Source organism: Stegostoma tigrinum, chromosome 23 (genome assembly GCF_030684315.1).
Source record: "Stegostoma tigrinum isolate sSteTig4 chromosome 23, sSteTig4.hap1, whole genome shotgun sequence".
Lineage (NCBI taxonomy): Eukaryota > Metazoa > Chordata > Chondrichthyes > Orectolobiformes > Stegostomatidae > Stegostoma > Stegostoma tigrinum.
This window is the reverse complement of record NC_081376.1, coordinates 54163387-54184177: the sequence shown is the minus strand read 5'-3', so window position 1 is coordinate 54184177 and position 20791 is coordinate 54163387. Positions and strand designations below refer to the sequence as shown.

Below are 20791 nucleotides of genomic sequence, written 5' to 3'. Positions count from 1 at the left end.
TGCAATCTGATCCAAGCTGCCAAGTTCTTTTCTAAACAGGAACAATTAAGTTTGCCCTAAATCTTCAATCAGTGGAAGAATGGTTTAGTTTAGATTTTTAGTTGTTTGGTTGTAGAGGATATAAGACAAGTGAAGCTTTTTTGTTCTTTGATTTTTCTACTATTGAAAATAAAATGTTAGTATTTATGGGATATAGTTGTGATATTGCAGAAACAACATACTGAATATGTGCAGGTATAGTTTTGAAATTTATTTAGCAACTTATGTTCTACTGTCTGGATTTGTTTTCCCTTGCTATGCATTCATGAAACTTGACAATTGTACGATTTGAGAAAGTTATTTTTCAGGAACATATGGTATTCTTTGTTTTTTTTTGTTAACTCGCAATTAGAAATGAGACAGATTTTGATCTTTCCTCACACAGCCCTTGATCCTTTTGTTCACCATAGCGCTCATTTAGTGGGTTTGTTGCTGATCGTTGGATTTATTTTCCACGATATAACAAATGCAGTAGTCATGAGCAACCCAGGTAAAAGACCAGGGCCATTTAAACAAAAGTGGGCTTTATTTACTTAAAGGCAGAGCAAACATCAGCACTTCTGCATTCTAGCTCTGGCTAGTACCAGTTAATTTATTGGAATATTCTGTTTTCAAGAATGGCAGTGAATAATGCAGAATACCAATGTTTAAAAAAACCTTGTGAAAGGAGAGACAATTTCAAATAGTTCTTTCCTGAGAGGAAAGTTTACTGTAAGATTAACAGTAGTGCTACTGACGATTCACAATTGAATGATGAGCGTTTCAACTCCATTATTTATCCACTTTTCCTGACCATGTGTCTAATAATTATCACTTGTTCTTTGTCTATCCACTACTATCTTATTAATGAGCTGAAATTCATTCAAAATTAAGTTGCAGGTTTGTCCACTTCAAGATAGCCTTTGATAGCTCAATTACCTTATGTCCACAGACCCTGTAACTGGTTTGGTTTTTTACATTTGAGGTATGCATTTGCAAAATCATGTGAAGGTCATGTAGAAAGCACTTGCAGATTGTAGTACTGGGGATTAAACTTAGCATACATTTGATACATGGTAATGTTTGTTTAAAGATGTAGCGTAACAGTGATCTTGCCCGCACATCAGTGGTTAGCCAACTTCTCAGGAGGATGTTAAGATAAGATCAGATAACAAATTTGAGATCAGTTTGCAATTTGCCTGATATTTCTCTGGAATCTTAGGGCAGGACCTGCATTGTCTAATGTCATTAATAGACTGCTAGATGTGTGCTGCAGATGTTGGTGTAAGCTTAATATTAATCCTTGTATGTTTCAAAAGGTTATTCAATGCAGAATTTAGTTGTCTGCACTTTTTCATTTGCAGAATTAGTTTTAGTTGAAACAGTCTATCCAGTGTAGTTTCTTCCTTCCGTGAAAAGTGCATATTTATTGTCCATCCCTGGTTATGGAGAAAGTGCTGATGACCTGCCTTTTTGAACCACTGCAGTACTACCACAATGCTATTAGGGAGGGAATCTTGCAGATGGTGAGGTTCCCATGTGTCTGCTGCACCCGTTCCTTAATACAGTTTTCAGGTTTGGAAGGTATTGTTGAAGATGATTAAAGTTGCTAAAATGCATCTTGCAGAGAGTCTGGGCTGTTATAGTGTATTAATGGTGTAGGGAATAAATAATGATGGTGGATTGGGTGCTAATCAAGTGGACTACTTTGTCCTGGAAGTTTTCAAGCTGCTAGTAAAAACAAAATGGTGCAGATCATGCAAATGCTGGAGGCATTTGGCAGGCCTGGCAGCATGTGTGGAGAAAGTGAAAGTTTCTTTTAACTTCTGTCTATTCTGAAAAACTATCATATTGGACTCAACTCATTTAAGGAAGTAACAACAGGACATTGGGGAAGTCAAACTACATTCCATTGGAGTTAGCATGTTTTAGAAGTGTGAATCATGTTTGATTAATTTGGTAGAGTTCTTTTGAAGATATAACAAACAATGTAGATAATGGGAATTCTGCATATGTTTATCTGGACTTGTGGAAGGTATTTGATAGGGGGCCATGTGAAAAGTTAATATGCAAGGTAAAGCCACATTGGGTTGGGAGTAATTTATTAGATTGGATGACAATTAGCCTCCCGACAGAAAGCAGAATTGCGATATAGGTCTTTTTTGAGGTTGGCAAGATGTAGGTTAGGTTATTTTATTTTTGGATTAGGATTATTCCACGGCACAACATCATGGGCCGAAAGGCCTGTACTGTGCTGTACTTTTCTATGTTCTATGTAACTGGTGGGGTGCTAAAGACCTTGAGCCCTGGCTATTTGTTTGTCCATATTTGAGACTCTTCAGGCCCATGCCCTGGACAGTATTCAGGCTTAGGCTGTCAAATGGCATGTAACATTTTGTGGCACTCAAATGCCAAGCAATCTAATTACCACTCTCAGTGGTGTTGATTCTCTCATTATCAACATCTAGGGAGTTACTGTGAACCAGAAACTCAACTGGACTTGCCATGTAGATACAGATATAAGCTACAAGAGCAGGTCAGAGGCTAGGAATTCTGCAGCGAGTAACTCACCACCTGACTCCCCAAAGCCTGTCCACAATCTACAAAGCACTAGTCAGGAGTGAAATGCAATACTTCTCACTTGTCTGGATTAGTACAGCTCCAACAAAACACACAATCTTGCCACCATTTGGAAGCTGACTAGATTGGCACCACACCTCTAAGCATCCACTCCCTTTACCACTAATGCTTAGTGTGTACTATCTATGAGATGCACTGCACAGATTGTCGAAATATCCTTCAACAGAAAGTTCCGAACCCACGACCACTTCCAGCTAGAAGGACAAGGGCAGCGGATACATGGCAACATCACCATCTGCAAGTTCCCTTCCAAGCCACTTGGAACTATATTGTCATTCCTTCATTGTCACTGGCTCAAAATGCTAGAATTCCTAGCCAAGAGCATTGTGGGTCTACCTGTAGCACATGGACTGCAGTAGTTCACCACCACATTCTGAAGGGCAAATGGGGATGGGCAATAAATGCTGACCCAGCCAGCGACACCCATGTCTTAGTGAGTTTAAAAAATATTGGTGTCTTGGATGTGGGGATAGAAGCAACTATAGCCAAATTTGCATATGGTATTAAAATAGGTGGGATAGTTACTTGCAATGAAGAAACGAGGAACTTACAACTGGATGTTTGTAGTTTAGGTGAATGGACCAAAATTTGGCAGATGAAGTTTAATTGGATAGTGAGATTTTTTTCTTGTTTTTACAAAGAATTTGATCTAATTTGCATCAATATTCACCTAGGAGAAGGATATGGAGGATAGTGAGATTGCTGTGGAGCATGTTAATATGCTATAGCGTTTTTGAGATCAAGAAAAAAAGTGGTGTTGGGTCACTTGAAGAGCATTAAGGTGGATAAGTCCCCAGGGCCTCATAGTAACTACTCTAGGTTTCTGAGACAGGCAAGAGAGGAGATTGCTGGGACCTTGACCAAGATCTTTGTTACCTCACTAGCCACTGAGAGGTCCCAAAGGACTGATGAGTAGCTAATGTTCCTCTGTTTAAGGGAAATAAGGATAATCCAAGAAACCACAGACCAGTGAGCCTCCAATTGATGGTTGGGAAGCTGTTGGGCAGAATTCTTTGGGATAGGATTTATGCACATTTGGAAAAGCATTGCTTAATTAGAGACAGACAGCATGGCTTTGTGGACAGGTCATGTCTTAGCTTGATTGATCTTCTTTGCCATTTCCTCGAAAAATTCAATGAGAGTAGACCAGTTGAGGATGATTACATGGATTTTTAGTAAGGCTTTCAACAAGGTTTCTCATGGTAAACTCATTCCAGAAGATTAAGATGCTTAGGATCCATGGTTACTTGGCCACATGGATTCAGAATTGGCTTGCCCACAGAAAGGACGGTGTTCGTGGAAGGAAGCTTCTGCGGCTTGAGTTCTGTGACTAGTGGTGTTCCGCAGAGATCCATACTGGGACTTCTGATTCTGATTTGTATAAATAACTTGGATGGAAATGTAGATGGGTGGGTTAGTAAGTTTCCAGATGATACAAAGATTGGTGGAGTTGTGGTTAGTACGGAAGATTGTCAAAGGATAGAACAGGATATAGATCAGGTGCAGACATAGGCAGAAAAATGGCAGATGGAGTTAAATCCAGGTAAGTGTTTAGGTGCTGCACTTTGAGAGATCAAATATTAAGGGGAAGTGTACAGTTAATGGCAGGACTCTAAACAGTATTGATGTACAGAGCGATGTTAGGGTTCAAGTCTATAGCTCCCTGAAAGTGACCACGCAAGTAGATAGGGTGGTAAAGGTGGTGTATGGCATGCTTGCCTTTAGTTGAGGAATTGAGTATGAGTCAGAATGTCATGTTGCAGCTTTTTAAAAATTTGGTTACACTTGGAGTATTTCATTCAATTCTGGTCGTCATATTACAGGAAGGACGTGGAGTCTTTGGAGAGGGTACAGTTGAGCCAGTATATTGCCTGGATTAGAGGGTGTGAGCTGTGAGGAGAGGCTAGAAAAACTTACTTGTTTTCTCTGAAGTGGTGGAGGCTAAGGGGAGAGTTGATTAGAAATTTATAAATTTCTAGATGCATAGATAGGGTTGGCGGTAAAATCTTTTTCCAGAACTGAAATGTCTAGCACCAGGGGGCATGTATTTAAAGTGAGAGGGAGGAAGTTCAAAGGAGATATCAGGGGCAAGTTTTGTATGCACAGTGTGGTAGAAGTGTGGAGCGCACAGTTCGGCATGGTGGTGGAGCCAGATATGACAAGGTCATTTAAGGGACTTTAAGCATATGAATGTGCAAGGAATGGAGGGATATGGACCAAACGCAGGCAGACGGGATTAGTTTAATTTGGCGTCATTTTCGGCACAACGCCGTGCTCTATGGTTCTGTGTTCTAATTTAGAGATGGATGCGGGCAGTGGGTGAGGGTGAGTTTGGAGTAGAGATTACCATATCCTGTTCACATTTTGCTGATATTGAACTTTTGGAATGGAGCATCTAATTATTTAGATCTAATTCAGTTAAGTAAGATTATTAAGTTGACATTTTGTGATAGTCTCCATCAGAAAACAAAAAATTTTAAAATATGAATAGATTCTTAAGTGTATTCTGGTTGAAAATACTGAAGTCACATCTGATCTTATTTACCATAGATTTTCCTTCTTTTCTGGTAGATCTCCATTAGAGATCTCACATGAAGGTTGTGTATTTCTAAGTTGATTTTGGCTTATGTCGGGAAACTTCCATTTTAAGGAAACAACAGCAAAGCACTGCTGTGTCTCCTAAGAAATTTCGACTGCCCAGGAGTGTTGTTTTAACATTGTTGTGGAATGTTCTGAATGGATGTTATCTAGAATGTATGAACATAGAATGAATCCGTCTCCATGGCAACTCTTAGACTTGTAATGTTTTTGAAAACAAAAAGCTGAACATTAAGAATGCAAGCGCATCAATAATGTGTCATGAAGTCCAAACAAAAGTGTTGTCTTTCTGCATTCCTTTAAGTAACAAAATTGAATTCCAAAACAGCAATGATTACCATAACTTCATTCTCTCTGGAGATGACTGGATTCTTGTCAACGTACTGCAATGACAGTAGCCACTCGTGCATTTCGGTGACCATGAATGGTAAAGTTAACTATCCTCATGATTAACTGATTTAAGACAAAAGTTGAGTATGACTTGTATTTGGAGAGCATATGGGTTTTGAACAAACAGTGGACAATTGATAGTTTTTTTAAATTTTAAATTGACAGGATATGGGTGTTGCTGACTTGGCCACCACTTATTGCCCATCCTGAGAAGCTGTTGAGAAGATGAGCTGCTGCCTTGGACCACTGCGGTCTGTTTGCTAGTATTTTAATAAGCCATTTGGAAGCCAGGTGTCGACAGTTGCTTTGTGTTTTTAAAAATAGTGGAGGAAATATTTGAAGGATATAAGAATTCAACTGGTGTGTTTTTTAATGAAATGCTTTTTGGGGGTGTCTTGTGGTATAATGGTAGTGTCCCTGTCTTTCACCCAGAATTATGTATTCAAGCCCTACGTGTGCTGTAGGTGTCATAACCTGCCCTTACAGGTTGAAAGAGTTTTAGCAATGTTGAAAATTTAAAAAAATGCTTTTTAAAAAGCAAAGGATTTAAGATGCATCGTCAAGCAAAATGACAACCTGCAGTTATCTGTGATCCTTGTGAGCACATTTTGAGTTAGCTGTTAGACTTTTACTTGATCTCTAGGTGTATTTTTAAAATCAAAAATGAACTTGCCAAATTTACGATCATTGGGGCTTGCCCATGAACCTTTGTGTTGATAAGTTCAAGATTATGCATTGGGGAGCAGTCACAACTTTGCTTTAGTCAACAATGCCTTAGTGTGTGACCTGACTTGGGCTTCAATTGATGACTTCAGGGACTATCATTTGGGTAACTCTCAGTGCACTGCTGCTCTTTCTCCAATCCTGAACAGGAAGTCAGTAACACTAGTTAGGTGTAAAAGTATAAAAGTCTCCCATGATGCCTAATTGAAGGAAATTGGACAGCATCAGTTCTTGGTCCTGTTGACAATGAGGTTAAGATGAACACTGCACTCATGACCCTGAAATGGTGCCTGTAGAATGCATTGTATTTGCTGCTTTCCAAATGTAATATTTGGTAAGAAAACCATAGAAAATTGTAGGTTTTTTCTCTTCTCTCTTCCCCCCCCCCCCCCCCCCCCCCCACCAAGTTGGAAGGAACTCAACTTTTATTGTGAAATAGACTTTAAAAGAAGGAACCCATTGAAAATAATTAGGTTAAAGACAGATTTCAAATTCATATTTGCCTTGGGTAGTGCCTTTAAAGGTTATAACTTTGGTAATGAAATTGCACGGATGTCCATTTTGATGGTGTTGGGGAAAGGAAACGTTCAAAGGCAAAGGTTGTCCTAACATAGTGGTCCTGGTTAACTGGATAAACAATCTTAATGTGGGTTCAGATCTCACCAGGGCAGATTGAGAATTTAAATTTAGTTTTAGAAATCTGGCATCAGCAAACAATGCCATGAAACTCTGATAAATGGGGGAGAAAAAGAACTCATTGGCTTATTAATTCCTCATCCACCTGCACTGTAGTAAATATCGAATTTTTGATCTATGTTGCATTGCTCTTGATAAACTCATTTCATTTTAGAATGTTACAAGTGTTGTACATGCAAGTTCCCTGTTCGTTCACAAAATAATTGTGACTAACCACAAAATAATACAAGCCAATACCTTTTTCATTCATAACCTCTGCAAGTCAACACCTTTGTTACCGTTAACTGAGATGTTTTCTGAAGAAATTTGAAATCTGATTTCTGATCCAGAAAAATGACAGTGAACTAACTTCGCTGTATATCTTCTGATACTTAGAACATGTTAGATGTTGTCCTGGCTTTGTTTTTGCTCTGTGTCCTGTGTGTAGAAACAAGCTATTCAGCCCTACCAATCTGTACCATAGTTGAAGCACCATTTGAACTTCGATCTTTCCTCTCCCAAATTTGTCATCACAATCCTCTGTTTCTCCTTTGTACTAGCTTGTCCTTCTTAAACCACTGTGGCCCATGTGGTGTCAGTAGATTCGTATTGCTGTTAAGGAGGGAGTTCTAGGATTTTGACCCAGCAACAGAAGAACTGGTGATACAGTTCCAAGTCTGGATGGTATATGATGGTATGTATCCTCTCTGAAGGGTCTAGGCCCGAAACGTCAGCTTTTGTGCTCCTGAGATGCTGCTTGGCCTGCTGTGTTCATCCAGCTTCACACTGTTATCCTGGATGGTATGTGACTTGGAGAGGAACTTGTTTGTGCTTTCTGATGTCCCTACTGTTCTTGCCTATCTTGGGGCAAGCCATGGATTTGGATGTTGTCAGAAGAGCTCAAGTCAGTTGCTGCATTGTTTTGTAGTTGGAGTACACAGCTCTAACTAACTGTACATTTGTGATGGAGGGAGTGAATTGTTGCTATCGAGATGGGGTCCCAGTTAAGCAGGCTCTTTTACCTTGGATAGTGTTGACTTTGAGTGTTATTGGAAACTGTTCATCCAGGCAAGTGGAGAGTATTCCATCATACTTTTGATTTGGATCTTGTGTTGACTTAGGTAGACAGGTTTCTCAGAGGTAAGGTATTTGCTGCAGGACTCCTAGCCTCTGGCATATTTTGTAGCTACGGTATTTATATGGCTGGTGCAGTTCGGTTAATGGTTATCCCCAGGATATCGATGATCAAGGAATCAGCAAAGTAACTTCATTGAATGTCAAGGTGTGAGGGTGAGATTGTTTTGTTGGAGATGGTCATTGCTTGGCATTTGTGTACACAAATATTACTTGCTATATATCAGCTTAAATCAAGTCACGGGACACTAGGTTATAGTCCAACAGGTTTATTTGAAATCTCAAGCTTTTGGAGTGCAACCTCTTCATAGGTGCAGTGATAGAGCAGAGCACACAGACTTAGAGTTTATAGGTGGAGAGATCAAAATATCATACAGCTGGTGTAAATGGAGTGTCAGATGATAAGTCTTTGCAGGTAACTGGGATTGTTAGACAGTGTGTAAAGAGTCAACAGCTGAATTACCAGCAAAGGGATGAAGTATAATCCGATTAAGTGAGGCAGAGAGATAATTACAAAAAAATTAATAAGGTGGTGCTACAGCTAGTTGGTGTTCATGAATTCTGTTACCAAGAGACATGACCAAGAGACAATAGGTGCAGAAGTAGGCCATTCGGCCCTTCGAGCCAGCACCACCATTCGTTATGATCATGGCTGAACATCCACAGTCAGTCTCCTGTTCCTGCCTTATCCCCATAACCCCTGATTCCACGATCTTTAAGTAAGGACCAGCTATCACTCATTTTGACTGGGACAACGTAGCTACCCTTAGACAAGCCAAGCAAAGACTCAATAGAATTCCTGAAAACCCTGGAACTCAAAGCAGAACTGTTAACAAACTTGTAGAGCTGGACCCCATACTTCAGCCACTAAGAAACACATCCGGAAGCGACGTCACCCTCCCCAGCCAATCTAGACGCACGTAGCAGGCGAGGCCGAAAACCAGTGCTTCGTCGGAGGCGCACTAATGATGTTACCTAGATGGTGTCGAAATGTTTGCGAGCAAACTTACCAGCTTGGCGAGCAAGTCAACAACTGTAACTGTCAGAGTCTCTCTGCATTTGGGCACAGATCACCAGTTTGAGAAGTCCCGCATTGTGACTGAGCATTGTGTAGTCATCAATGAACATCCCTCTCTCAAGGTCAGAATTGGGGATGTTCATTGATGAAACAGCTGAAGAACTTCTGCAGAGATGTCCTGGAGCAATGGTGACTGGTCTCCAACTATGTCCGTCTTCCTTTATGCTGTGTTACACTCCAATCAGCAGTGAGTTCCCCGATTCCAATTGACTGTATTTTTGTTAGGGCTCTGTGCTGCCATTCTTGGTCAAGTGCCGCTTGATATCAAGGGCAGTCGTCCTTTGCTGAACACTAGTTCAACTCCTTGATTCACATTTAGATCAGCACTGCAGCCAGCATGGCCAGGAGATGAGTAGCCTTGGTAGAATCCCTAATGTGTGTCAATGATTTGATTTATTGTCATATGGACTGAAATACAGTGACAGGCTTTGTTTATGAGTGGTGTAGGCAGATCATAGTAATCAGAGGATGTACAGATCAAAAAGACTTGGAGGTATGATAGGCCTTTGTTTTCAGTGTTTCTGTGGCAGGAAACTGTATACCTGTTGTTCATGGGTGGAAGCTTGGCTTCTGTGATGGTCTGGGCAGTGCATGCAAACTTCTTTCATTCCTTACGGTCTGGGGCTGAACAGTTGGAGTACCAGGTAATTACGCACCTGGACATTAGTGCGTCTGTAGAAGTTGGTGAGGACCCTTATGGATACGCCAAGTTTCCTGAGCCGCCTGAGGAAGAGGCATTGTTGTTCTACACTCTCAATTATGTGGGAAGTCCAGGGCAGGTTGTCTGTCTGTTGTCACTCTGAGGAACTTGGTGCTTTTCACCCCCTCAAACTCAGTTCCGTTGATGCAGATGGGCACGTGTTCTGTTCTTTCTGAAGTCAATGACCAGTCCTTTATGTTTGACATTTAGACAGATTGTTTTCATTGCACCATGTCACCAAGCCTTGTATCTCAGTCCTGTAGTTTGACTCTGTTAGATATCTGTCCCATTTATGGTGGTGTCAACAGCAAACGTGTAGATGGTGTTCGTTCGGAATTTGGAAACATTAGTTGCAGGTAACAGAGTACAATAGGGAGCTGAGGCTGCATCCTTGGAAGGCTCCAGTGTTGAGAGTTACTGTGGAGAAGGTGCAGTTACCTATCCTCACTGATTCCAGCTTATGGGTCAGAAAGCTGAGGATCCAGTTGCAGAGGGTGGAGCTGAGACAAAGGTCACTGAGTTTTGAGATCAGTCTGGCGGGATGATGGTGTTGACTACAGCTCTGCCTTCAATGAGCAGGAGTTTGACATAGTTGTCTTTTGATATTAAAATGTTCTAGGGATGTGTGTAGGGTTAAGGATATGGTGACCTCTGTGGGTCTGTCACATTGATAATGAGCAGCTTATTGTTGGATAAGTGCCACTTGATTGTGTTTTCAATGTCATCTTCAATCATTTTGCTGATGTTTTAAGAGTAGTCGGAAGCAGCACTTGTCCAAGGTGCAATGCTTCTTTTTGTCCGAAGGTATATCTGATCAATTTCCTATATTTTTGGGTGGATGTTAGCATTGCAGCTTTACTGGAACAACTTGGCTAAGCGAATGGCTATTCTGGGGTATGTCTTCAGTACTTTTGCTGGAGTATTGTGAGGGGCCATAGCTTTTATGCTACTCAGTGCCTTCACCCTCTTTTTGATATCACATGGAGTGAATTATCAGTTGAAGGCTGGTACCTATGATGCTAGGAGTTTGGGATGCCAAGGTGGACCATCCACTTGACGTTTCTTGTCTTTGCACTGCAATGCTAAGCTACTATTGCGTTTGGGGATATTTGTGGAGATTTCTCTGCCAGTAAATTGTTTGATCATCCACTACCGTTCATGAATAGACACCTAAGCTCTGCAGTACTCCTCTGATCCAATGGATGTCAAATTGCTTTGTTTCATCTAATGCATGCTATTTATGCTGCCAGTGATGTTCAGCATAAAACAAAGTAATGTCAGCCGAGGACTTAATGGAATCTGCTCCAACGTTGACTCCTAGGGGAACTCGCTCCCTATTGTATACCTGGGTGCCAGCACCTCTAGTATATCCTGCCAGTGGGGTAAGACAGGCCCTAGGGATGTTGGTGTCTGGGACATTCTCTTGAAATCATATCTTCCTGACAGTGTCTGTATCAGGCTTTTGCTTGGACCAATCTCTGGGACAGCTTCCATTTCTGTAACAGGCAACCATATGTTTGTAAGGAGGACTCTGCAGAGTCAATAGGACTGGGTTTGCTGTTATCACTCCTGATGGTTTAGTCAATTTTCTGTGATATTTCTTAAAGTTTTGCCAACACCTTAAAATCCAAAGTGCGTCTCCCTTGCAATTCAGACAAAGCTGAGTCTTTTCTAAAGTTTAGTTTATTCTGAATTTTGTCCTCATGCAGTTTGCTTATACACCATGGGCTGTAGATAAGAATGGTGTTTAATTTTCTGGTTCAGGTCACTTGCAGTTTACAGGTTTCTACTTGCTGTATTAAAAGACTTTTCAATGTTTATTACATTGAGTATTTGTGTACTAACCATACTGTTCTTAGAATATTAGCAAGTCTACCATGTTACTCAAGGTGAGGCAGTAGTTGGGTTAAAACTTGACAGGAAGTTTACAGGAAATGTGTACTATTCTATCAGTACTGAGCTCACTGTTGCAAGAAAGCAGTTTCATGTTGCTTAAGTGTTAGGAAAGTGCGTCAGATATACTTGTGTGTTTTTCTTAAATGTTTCTGAAGAAACAGCCAGCAACTGTAGGCAATTAATTGTGTTCCATTTGTTTGCTGTAACACAAAATAATCTGGGTCCCCAAGGGAGGACAAATCTGAGCTTTGTAATGAAACCAGGTTGTTGACCTTCCATGTGGGTACTTATTTTTTTGTGAATTTCTTTTTGCTTTTTCCTTTCCCATGCCTGTATTTAGATTTTTTCAATAATTGAACGCGCAAGGTATCTTGTTGCAGTAACAGTGTGAAGCTGGACAAACGCAGCGGGCCAGGCAGCATCAGAGGAGCAGGAAAGCTTGACGTTTCGGGTCAGGACCCTTCAGAAATGGGGGAGCGGAAGGGGATTTTGAAAAATAGGGAGACGGGGGAGGCGGGGAGAAGATAGGGTGAGAGGAGACAGGTCAAAGAGGTGGGGTTAGAGCCAGTGAAGGTGAATGTAGTTGGGGAATTAGGGGGGGATAGGTCAGTCTGGAGCCGGGGGTGGGATGAGGTTAGTGGGTAGGGGATGGGGGGTGGGGCTTGAGTTGGGAGGAATGGTTAGGGAGGTGGGGAGTAGCTGGGCTGGTTTTGGCTTGTGGTCGGGGGAGGGGAGATTTTGAAGCTTGTGAAATCCACATTGATACCCTTGGGCTGCACAGTACCCAAGCGAAATACGAGATGCTGTTCCTGCATCTTTCAGGTGGTATCATTGTGGCAATGCAGGAGGCCGAGGATGGACATGTCGACTGAGGAGTGGGGGTGGTTTTCCTCCACCTCGCCCCACTTGCTTGAGACTTGATGCCTACCTCTTAGGTCAGGCTTTTGGTCATTTGATCGAATGTCTTCCGTTGCAGTTCTGTGACACTTTGACTAATAATGCATCTCCTGAAGGTTTTGGGAGGTTTGCCACATTCAAGGCATTCTATTAACATTTATTGTTGATTCTTTTAGATGTTAACTTTACTGTTGCAGGGATTTTTGTGCGTCTGATTTTGGAGAAATAAAATGAGCAAAAACTAGCGATAGGTGTAAGAGAAGTAAGAAATACTGCTGTATTTTAAGGAAAAGGAACAGTTGAGATTAAAAGACTATTAAATGGGTGTGCAATAAGCAAATCAAACAGCATTACTGAAAGCAAGCAATTGACTTGAAAACACAATTTATCTGGAGGATAAAGCCACATAGTAACTGGAGACAAATCCTTCCAAGAAGCTCAGCTATGATTTTTATTGTTACAAAGCCACCGAGCAGCCTGCTAATTACAGTCTGATCAGTTTACAGTTAAAACAGTGACTTGCACAGGAAGTTGAAGGTTTTAACAAAACAGCAGCAGGAAATGAGCGAATGTAATCTTTTAATATGCTCATTGATCGATTAAATACAAGGTGGTTCAGAAACTGTTTACAAATAGGTACAGCTGAAATGAATGTTCTGTTTTCATCTCCCAATATTACAGGTGCAAGTCACTGTTTGCTGTCTGTTCGAGTTACCATGTTGCTGCAAGCACTGTTGAGTTGGTAGTTAGTGTTTCATAATTTTCTGATCAGTCATCCTCCAGGATTGATTTATATTGAAATGTCTTTAAGGTAAAAGTTCAAACCATTTAGATTCTCAGTGCCACACAATTCGGAGTCACGCGGATGGAGTTTAATGTGAATTGGAAGTTCATTTTCATTAGAGCACCAGGATATTCAGTCATTCTAGGTTATGGAAGCAGACTTTGCAGCTAACAAAATCTCGGAAGGATTGTAAAGAGCATGGAAATGCGGTGAACCTGGAAAATCGTTCATACAAGAGTTGGTGGTGTGAGGTTGCTAAATTCTCCCAGGTAAAGTTTGTTACACCACCATTTCCATGTACCTTGTGGGGTCTCTTTCCGTTAAGCCACTAATGCCTCTTCCTCCTTTGGTCATCTTGTAGTTCTTGAAGAGCAGACTCAATTGGAGGAGAATGTGTGAGCAGGTATTGGAGAACCAATACTTTAGTACACAGACAAGGACTGGAATGAGTATACAGAAGCTGCACAAACTGGATGCTGTGAATTCGGAACAAAAACAAAGTTTCTGTAAAAGCTCAGGTCTGGCAGCATCTGCGTAGGAAAGAAAACAGTTAATGTTTCGGGTCTGGTAACCCTTCTTCAGAACTAACAACTACCATTTTTGATTGATTTCCAGCATCTCTAGTTATTTGTTTTATTAGAAAAGAATGAATATGTTGAGGCATGTCTTTCACTAGTTGCTGCCATAACTCCTAAAGAATTTTCCTCCCCTTCAACTTGCTGTTTTTCATGACTCTACTGAAATGAAGATCACCAGACGTACCTTTCCTCATTCCTTCTCCTTTCAGCCAGCTTCCTCCTGCTTTACATTATATGTTTATCTCAAATAAATACTTCCCTGTGTTTATAGTTGAGTCTTCAAGACTTTCTCCTGTGAAGGAGGAATTGTGTGTACCAGCATAAAGCATCGTTTGCATATGAAGACGACTAGATTTTTCAGTTGATTACTTATACAGCCCAGAATTATTTTGTAATCTGTGAAGCTGCAACAATGGATGTAGAAAACCTGTCAATCAAGCCCTGTATTTCTAGGCAGTAACTATTGTCATGATATTTATATACAATTCTATGGTGCATGTATGTACAGAAACCTTATTTAGCTAATTTTATGTCCAGCATCAAGTTTCTCAACTTCATGAAAACCATGATGGTTGCCGAAGGTATTTTGAAAGTTTTGAGTTGATTGCTTCTCGCTGTTGATAGTTTATGGCTTCAACTGAGGTCATATGATTGGTAGGCTCTTCACAACTGAGGAGAGAATAGTTTTTCTAAAGCTGCCAGTGTTGTTGTCCCCCACACGATATCTGCCAGTTTCATGGTTGGCAATCTGACTCAGCAGGCCAGTCCTAGAGCCATCGATCTTTGTGCAGGTCAAGATTTGCTGTGAAGAATGGTCTGTTCTTGAGAAGGGCTCTTTCTCTCTTTTTTGCTTTTATTGCTTCTCCACATCAATGCCAATTTGACCCCGTTTCACTGAGGCCTTTAAGGTTTCTGTAAAACATTTTGTGTCCGACCTGAGACCAGGTGCCATCCTGTGGGTTGCACTGAGGGCTGTGGACAGAAGTTGCTATTCTATAAATCGAGATGGAGCAGTTTGGTTTCTCCCGCTGCTAGGGCGGGTGTTTCAAATGTCGATTGGAGAAGGGAAGTTAGAGCACCCACGTACTTGTCTATCTTGTCTCTACTAATATACTCTGACTGTCAAAATGGCTAACAGCTAGTAAATTTTGGATGAATCCTTTTCCTATGAGCACCAGAGGAACAAAATTCTTTCAAAGATTATTTTCAATGAATTCTTGAAGAAATTATTGAATTGATTATGTTGATGTGGTCTTCAAAAGTGCACCTTAGGGGAGACCCATTTGGCAGAATGACTTCAAGGTTGGGATGTTGTAAGCACTTTTTAGTCCTGGCTACTAATCAGGATTGGCCAAATCTTGCAAGTCAGCAATTTGTGCTTTTAGAGTGGAGCAAAATGCAAATCAGTGGCCCCAGAGCAGGCAGAATATGGTGTGTCTTACGCAACAAGACAATTCAAATAGAGTTTGGAATTGCAGAACTTTGCCAGACAATAAGACGGTGTGGTCCCTTTAGTGAGGGCTGCTAATGAAACCAACGGTTGTGATTTTAGAGCAACCTTGCTGCTTTCACAGGTGCAGTATTTTGTTGTAAACCTCTACGCCGTGTTTATCACAGTGATTTGAATTCTTACCTCTTGTATATTAAGCTATGCGCTACCATTATATTTTTACTTCTTTGCATAATGTCTCACTCTTTAGGATTGACAGTGCAACAGCTGATCAAGACAGTTTAAAGTATCCTTTGGCCAGGGATCGGGGCAATTCTGCCTCCTACGGATTGCATTCTACCAGTTCTGCCAGTGTGTCTCGGTATAGACACGATGATATTCGGATCCTTGCTGGATTTCAGAATGAAGAAGGGGGTAAGACATGCTTAAAGCCTCAACTGTTTTCAACTCCAGTTTCCTGACATTGAAAATCAAACTCCTTCATGTATTATTTGCTGCTTGTGTAGATTTGGATTGACAGTTTTATTCCCGACATACGATGATACTTAGTGAGTGAACGTATACTTTGTTGTGTCATGAATAAGTAGATTAATTACTTGGGACTCATGGTTCTGAATGTGGAAACACTGCATTATATTTGATAGTGGCAGCTGTGAGCAGTTGGTGGTATTCACCTGAGTCAAAGTTGTGGTCCAAGGCCTACCCCAGAACTTGAGAATGACAATCGAGGTCAAATTTCAGATGAGATGTTAAATCAAAACTGTAAATACCCCTGAGAGAATATATAAGGGCTATTGGCATTACCTGAAAGAAGTGCATGGGAATGTAGTATCTGTAAATCGCCACCAGCAAAGTGGTTAGCTGGTTGCTGTTGCCTTGTTGATTGTGGAAACTTGCTATGTACAAATTGCTACATTACAGTCGTGACATGCTTCAAAGGTTATTCATTGGCTTAAGTGCTTAGGGATGTTCTGCGATTAAGAAAGGTGTCATATAATTTGAACCATTTCTAAAAACCTGTTTGGCTGCTGCTTTATGGTTCTTGTGCATTTTCATTCCAAAAGATTTGTCAAGCATGACCAGCCCTTCATGAAACCATGCTACGTCTGGCCAACGGGACAATTTCTATTGGGATGCTTTGCTATTTCTTCCTTGATAATAGACTCCAACATCTTCCTCACTACAGAGGTTGAGCTAACCGGTCTATAATTCCCCATCTTTTGTCTACCTCCCTTTTTAAACACTGTCACATTTGCTGTTTTCCAATCTGCTGGGACTGCCCCAGAGTTCAGTGAATTTTGGAAAATTACCGCCAGTGCACCTGCTATTTCTCCTGCCATCTCTTGTAGTATCCTGGGATGCATTTCATCAGGGCCAGGGGATTTATCAATCCATTAGCTTGCCCAACTCTACCTCTTCCATATTGCTTGTTTCCATACCCTCTCCTACCTTCATCTTTGTCAATTACTGACATGTTATTAGTGTCCTCCACTGTGAAGACTGATACAAGATACCTGTTCAATGCCTCGGCCATTTCATCATATCCCATAACTAAATATACCTTCTCTCCCCCTAAAGGGCCAACATTTACTTTAGCCACTCTTTTTTTCATTTTATGTATTTATGGACATTTTTGTTATGTCTTTATATTCAGTGCTAGTTTTTTCTCATGTTCTATCTTTTCTTTATAGCCCTTTTAGTGGCTTTCTGTTGACCTTTAAAGTTTTCTCAGTCTTCTGGTTTCAAGCTGTTTTTGGCCACTTTGTATGCCTTCTCTTTCAATTTGATAGCCTCCCTTATTTCCTTTGACACCCATGACAGGTTACCCTTTTTCCTACAATCCTTCCTTTTCATTGGAATATACTTTTGCTGAGCACTTTGCAAAATTGCTTTGAAAGTCCTTCACTGCTCATCAACTATCCCCCTATAAAATCTTTGTTTAGTCCCCCTTGTTCAAGCATGGGACCCTGGTATTGGATTTTATCTTACATTCAATCTGTATTCCAAATTCAGCTATACTGTGATCGTGCCTTCCAAGAGGATTTCTAACTGTGAGGTCACCAATTATTCCTGTCTCATTACACAGGACTAGATCTAGGATAGCTTTCTCCCTCGTTGGTTCCATTACACACTGTTCCAGAAAACTATCACGGGTATACAACAAACTCCTCCTCAAGGCTACCCTGACCGAGCTGGTTCGATTAATCTGCACGTAGATTAAAATCCCCCATGATAATCGCCGTACCACTTTTACAGGCATAAGTTATTTCTTTGTTTATTGCTCGCCCCAATGTGATGTTATTATTTGGTGGCCTATAGACTATACCTATCAGTGACTCTTTCCTCTTAGAATTTCTAATTTCCACCCAAATGGATTCACCCTCTTTCTCCATAGAACCTATATCATCTCTCAGCACCGCCCTGATGATGTCCTTGAATATCAGAGCTACAGGATTATCAGAGCTCTCTTGGATATTTTTAATCATCCTGTTCAGGCATGACAGGGCGGATGGGACTAGAACCTGGACCTCCTGGCCCAGAGGTAGGCACACTGCCACTGGACCACATGAGCAATCACACCACTTTTATAGGAGTGTGTTCAGCAGCACACATTCACTGCTCTTCACAGCTTGAAGATTCCAACTGAATACAGAGATACTTCACCTTTGGCCAGCTATGACTCTTTCTTTGTGGAACACGAACATTGCAGCTCCTTGAAATGGTAGTTTCAGTCTATCAGAGCGGACACCTCTGTTAATAATATGTTCACACGTGCCAGCAGTCAGTTCGTGATAAGTAATGAATAGGCTGACATTTAAAAGTTCCTGCAGAAATGACCCAGTATGATATTGGCCAACACCTAGTTTGCTACTCCACTGCACATTATTAGAAAATGTCCCTTTTGGTTTTGTGACCTCGGACTAAAGGTATCGGGTTAGTTTTGGGGAGCAGGGAGAGATTTGAATATTAACATGGGAAATGATTACTTGTCTGTAATTAAATGAAATGTTATCACATTTGGTTTGGATGTGGAGTGAGTTGAAGTTTGAGGATTGGGTGTGTGCATTTGTGATATGACGTGCGTTATTTCTGGTGTTATCATCGGCTACCGTTTTGAGTGCTTCTTCTCTGATCTGTATTGTGTATGCAAGGATGTTTGCAGTCTTTGCTTCTTGGGCTGGAAATAGACGTGGTCTTGGTTTACCTCCACAATCTAAGGATTCTTCACATTTAACACTCCTTTCATCTAGTTAAATCAGTAACTTCATTTATGTAACTTTAGTAGAGATTTTGCATTACAATTTGCCTTGTCAGTGTAGAGTACAAATGTTCATTGTATGCGTAGCTAGGTTATGTTTTTTTATATCACTTTAAGTACCAGTTTTAGGTGGATTTACAAATGCACTTTATTGACTATTGCTTTCTGCGGTCTCATCACTTTCAGCTTCATTATTTTGTTTAATACTCAGAATTGACTTCATCTGTTTAACAGCTAAAAATTGCTAATCCCATTGGATGTGCTTGGTTTTGCGAGTTTAACTTAAAGCAACTATGGTTATGCTTACTTTCCTGAAAGTGCAATGGTAACTGAATGTGGAGGTGAATAACTGGGAACAATACAAGCATTGTGTCAACACGGCTTATATTAGCAGGTATAAAGGAATGGTGACGTAAAACTACCACGTTGAGGGAGACAGACTAAGTGTTAGCCTGAAGGAATGCAGATGCCATACTAAACTAGCATGATGACTCTCAGCACGGTAATGATCCCAAATGTGCAGTGTAATGTGGCATTTGTTTTTTAAAATCTAATTATCCTTAGTCATAATTGCTTGAAGTTGCTTGGGGCATTTAAACTCTGCCCCTTTCTCTCTCTCTCCCTGTAGAAAGGAGGTCAGAAAGAGTAAAAGTGGGAATGACAGCAGAAATTCTGCTCTAAAGGGAGAGAATGAGCAATGGACAGTGTGCCGTAAGAGCCCGTCTTATGTCAGGTATGGGACTTGGTTAGTATTACATAAAAAGCTGATATCAAAGCACTGGGAATGTAACAGCAGTTCATTGGGCTGTGCTAAAATATGAATAAAAGTGAACCAAGAGGAGATCAGATGTGGGGAAGGATCAGAACTAATAAATGTCTCAACACTTTCAATTTTGGATAAGACTGCAATAAGTTAAACAGCATCTTATATATTGTAGCAATTATTTAACTGCAATTTAGTTCATTATCCAAAATAAAAATCACAGCACGAGAACTTGCGTACGTTTCAAAATTAGAGTGCATCTTCTGTATTTTCGAGACTGTACCAGAAAAACAACCAAAGCCAAAAATCTCAAAGTCATAGATCAAACAGATGAGGTTGCTTTTGTTTATTATATCATCTGTTTCATTATATATCTCCACTACATTCCTGATTATGCCTCCCAACAACATTTGTAGCTCATGGCCTAGCAATCATATTGGACCCTGATCTGCGAATTTGTCATGGACCTTACTGCCTTCCACTGGGTATAGGTCAAATAAAACGGGTTACTTTAAGGAAATTATGAGAAGGCATCAGGATTCTGGGTTCAAGTGTCTCATTTTAGTGCTCATCAGCTGGGGGTTTAAAAACTGGCATACAGAAAGAGAATGGGAGGTGATGATTTATGGTATTATCGCTGAACAGTTAATCCAGAGACCCAGATAATGTTCTGGGAACCTGGGTTTAAATCATGTCACATCAGATGGTAGAATTTGAATTCAATAAAATAGCTGGAATTAAGAATCTAACAATGACCCTGAATCCACTGTTGATTGTTGGAAAAACCCATCTGGTGCGCTAATGTCCTTTAGGGAAGGAAACTGCCATCCTAACCTGGCCTGGCCTGCATGTGGCTCCAGACCCCCAGCAATGTGGTTGACTCTGAAGTGCCCACTTGCCAATTAGGAATGGACAATAAAAGCTGTCTGGTCAGCAGTGCCCTCATCCTGTTAATGAATAAAAGAACTGTAATATATCATTCAGACTATCTATACATGTAACTATTGCTTGTTGCCATGTTTTGTTTTGTAACTCTCTAAAATCAATCTGTTTGTACAGAGCTTTGGGCCCAATTTACTTTAAATGTTCAGGTTACGCAGCGAACCGTATACCTGCACAAGTACAATCAGAATATTCCATTGTGCTGATCATGACTAATGTTACGTTCAAACTTTGGTTCCTTTTCAGGAAAAAATGGTCAGTGCGTC

General features: G+C 40.7%; 1 protein-coding gene across 2 annotated transcripts in view; it reads left to right on the top strand.

Annotated features, from left to right (window-relative positions):
* The window catches only part of smg1 (SMG1 nonsense mediated mRNA decay associated PI3K related kinase), a 182014-nt gene that overhangs the window by 15055 nt on the left and 146168 nt on the right, over positions 1–20791 (top strand). The window contains exon 2 of one of the 2 annotated variants that reach the window (XM_048551867.2): positions 15812–15975. In XM_048551867.2, the coding sequence (XP_048407824.2) occupies positions 15812–15975 (164 nt within the window). Of the gene's footprint in view, positions 1–15811; positions 15976–19454; positions 19554–20791 lie in introns of those variants that run through there. The other variant, XM_048551868.2, reaches the window with a different exon arrangement.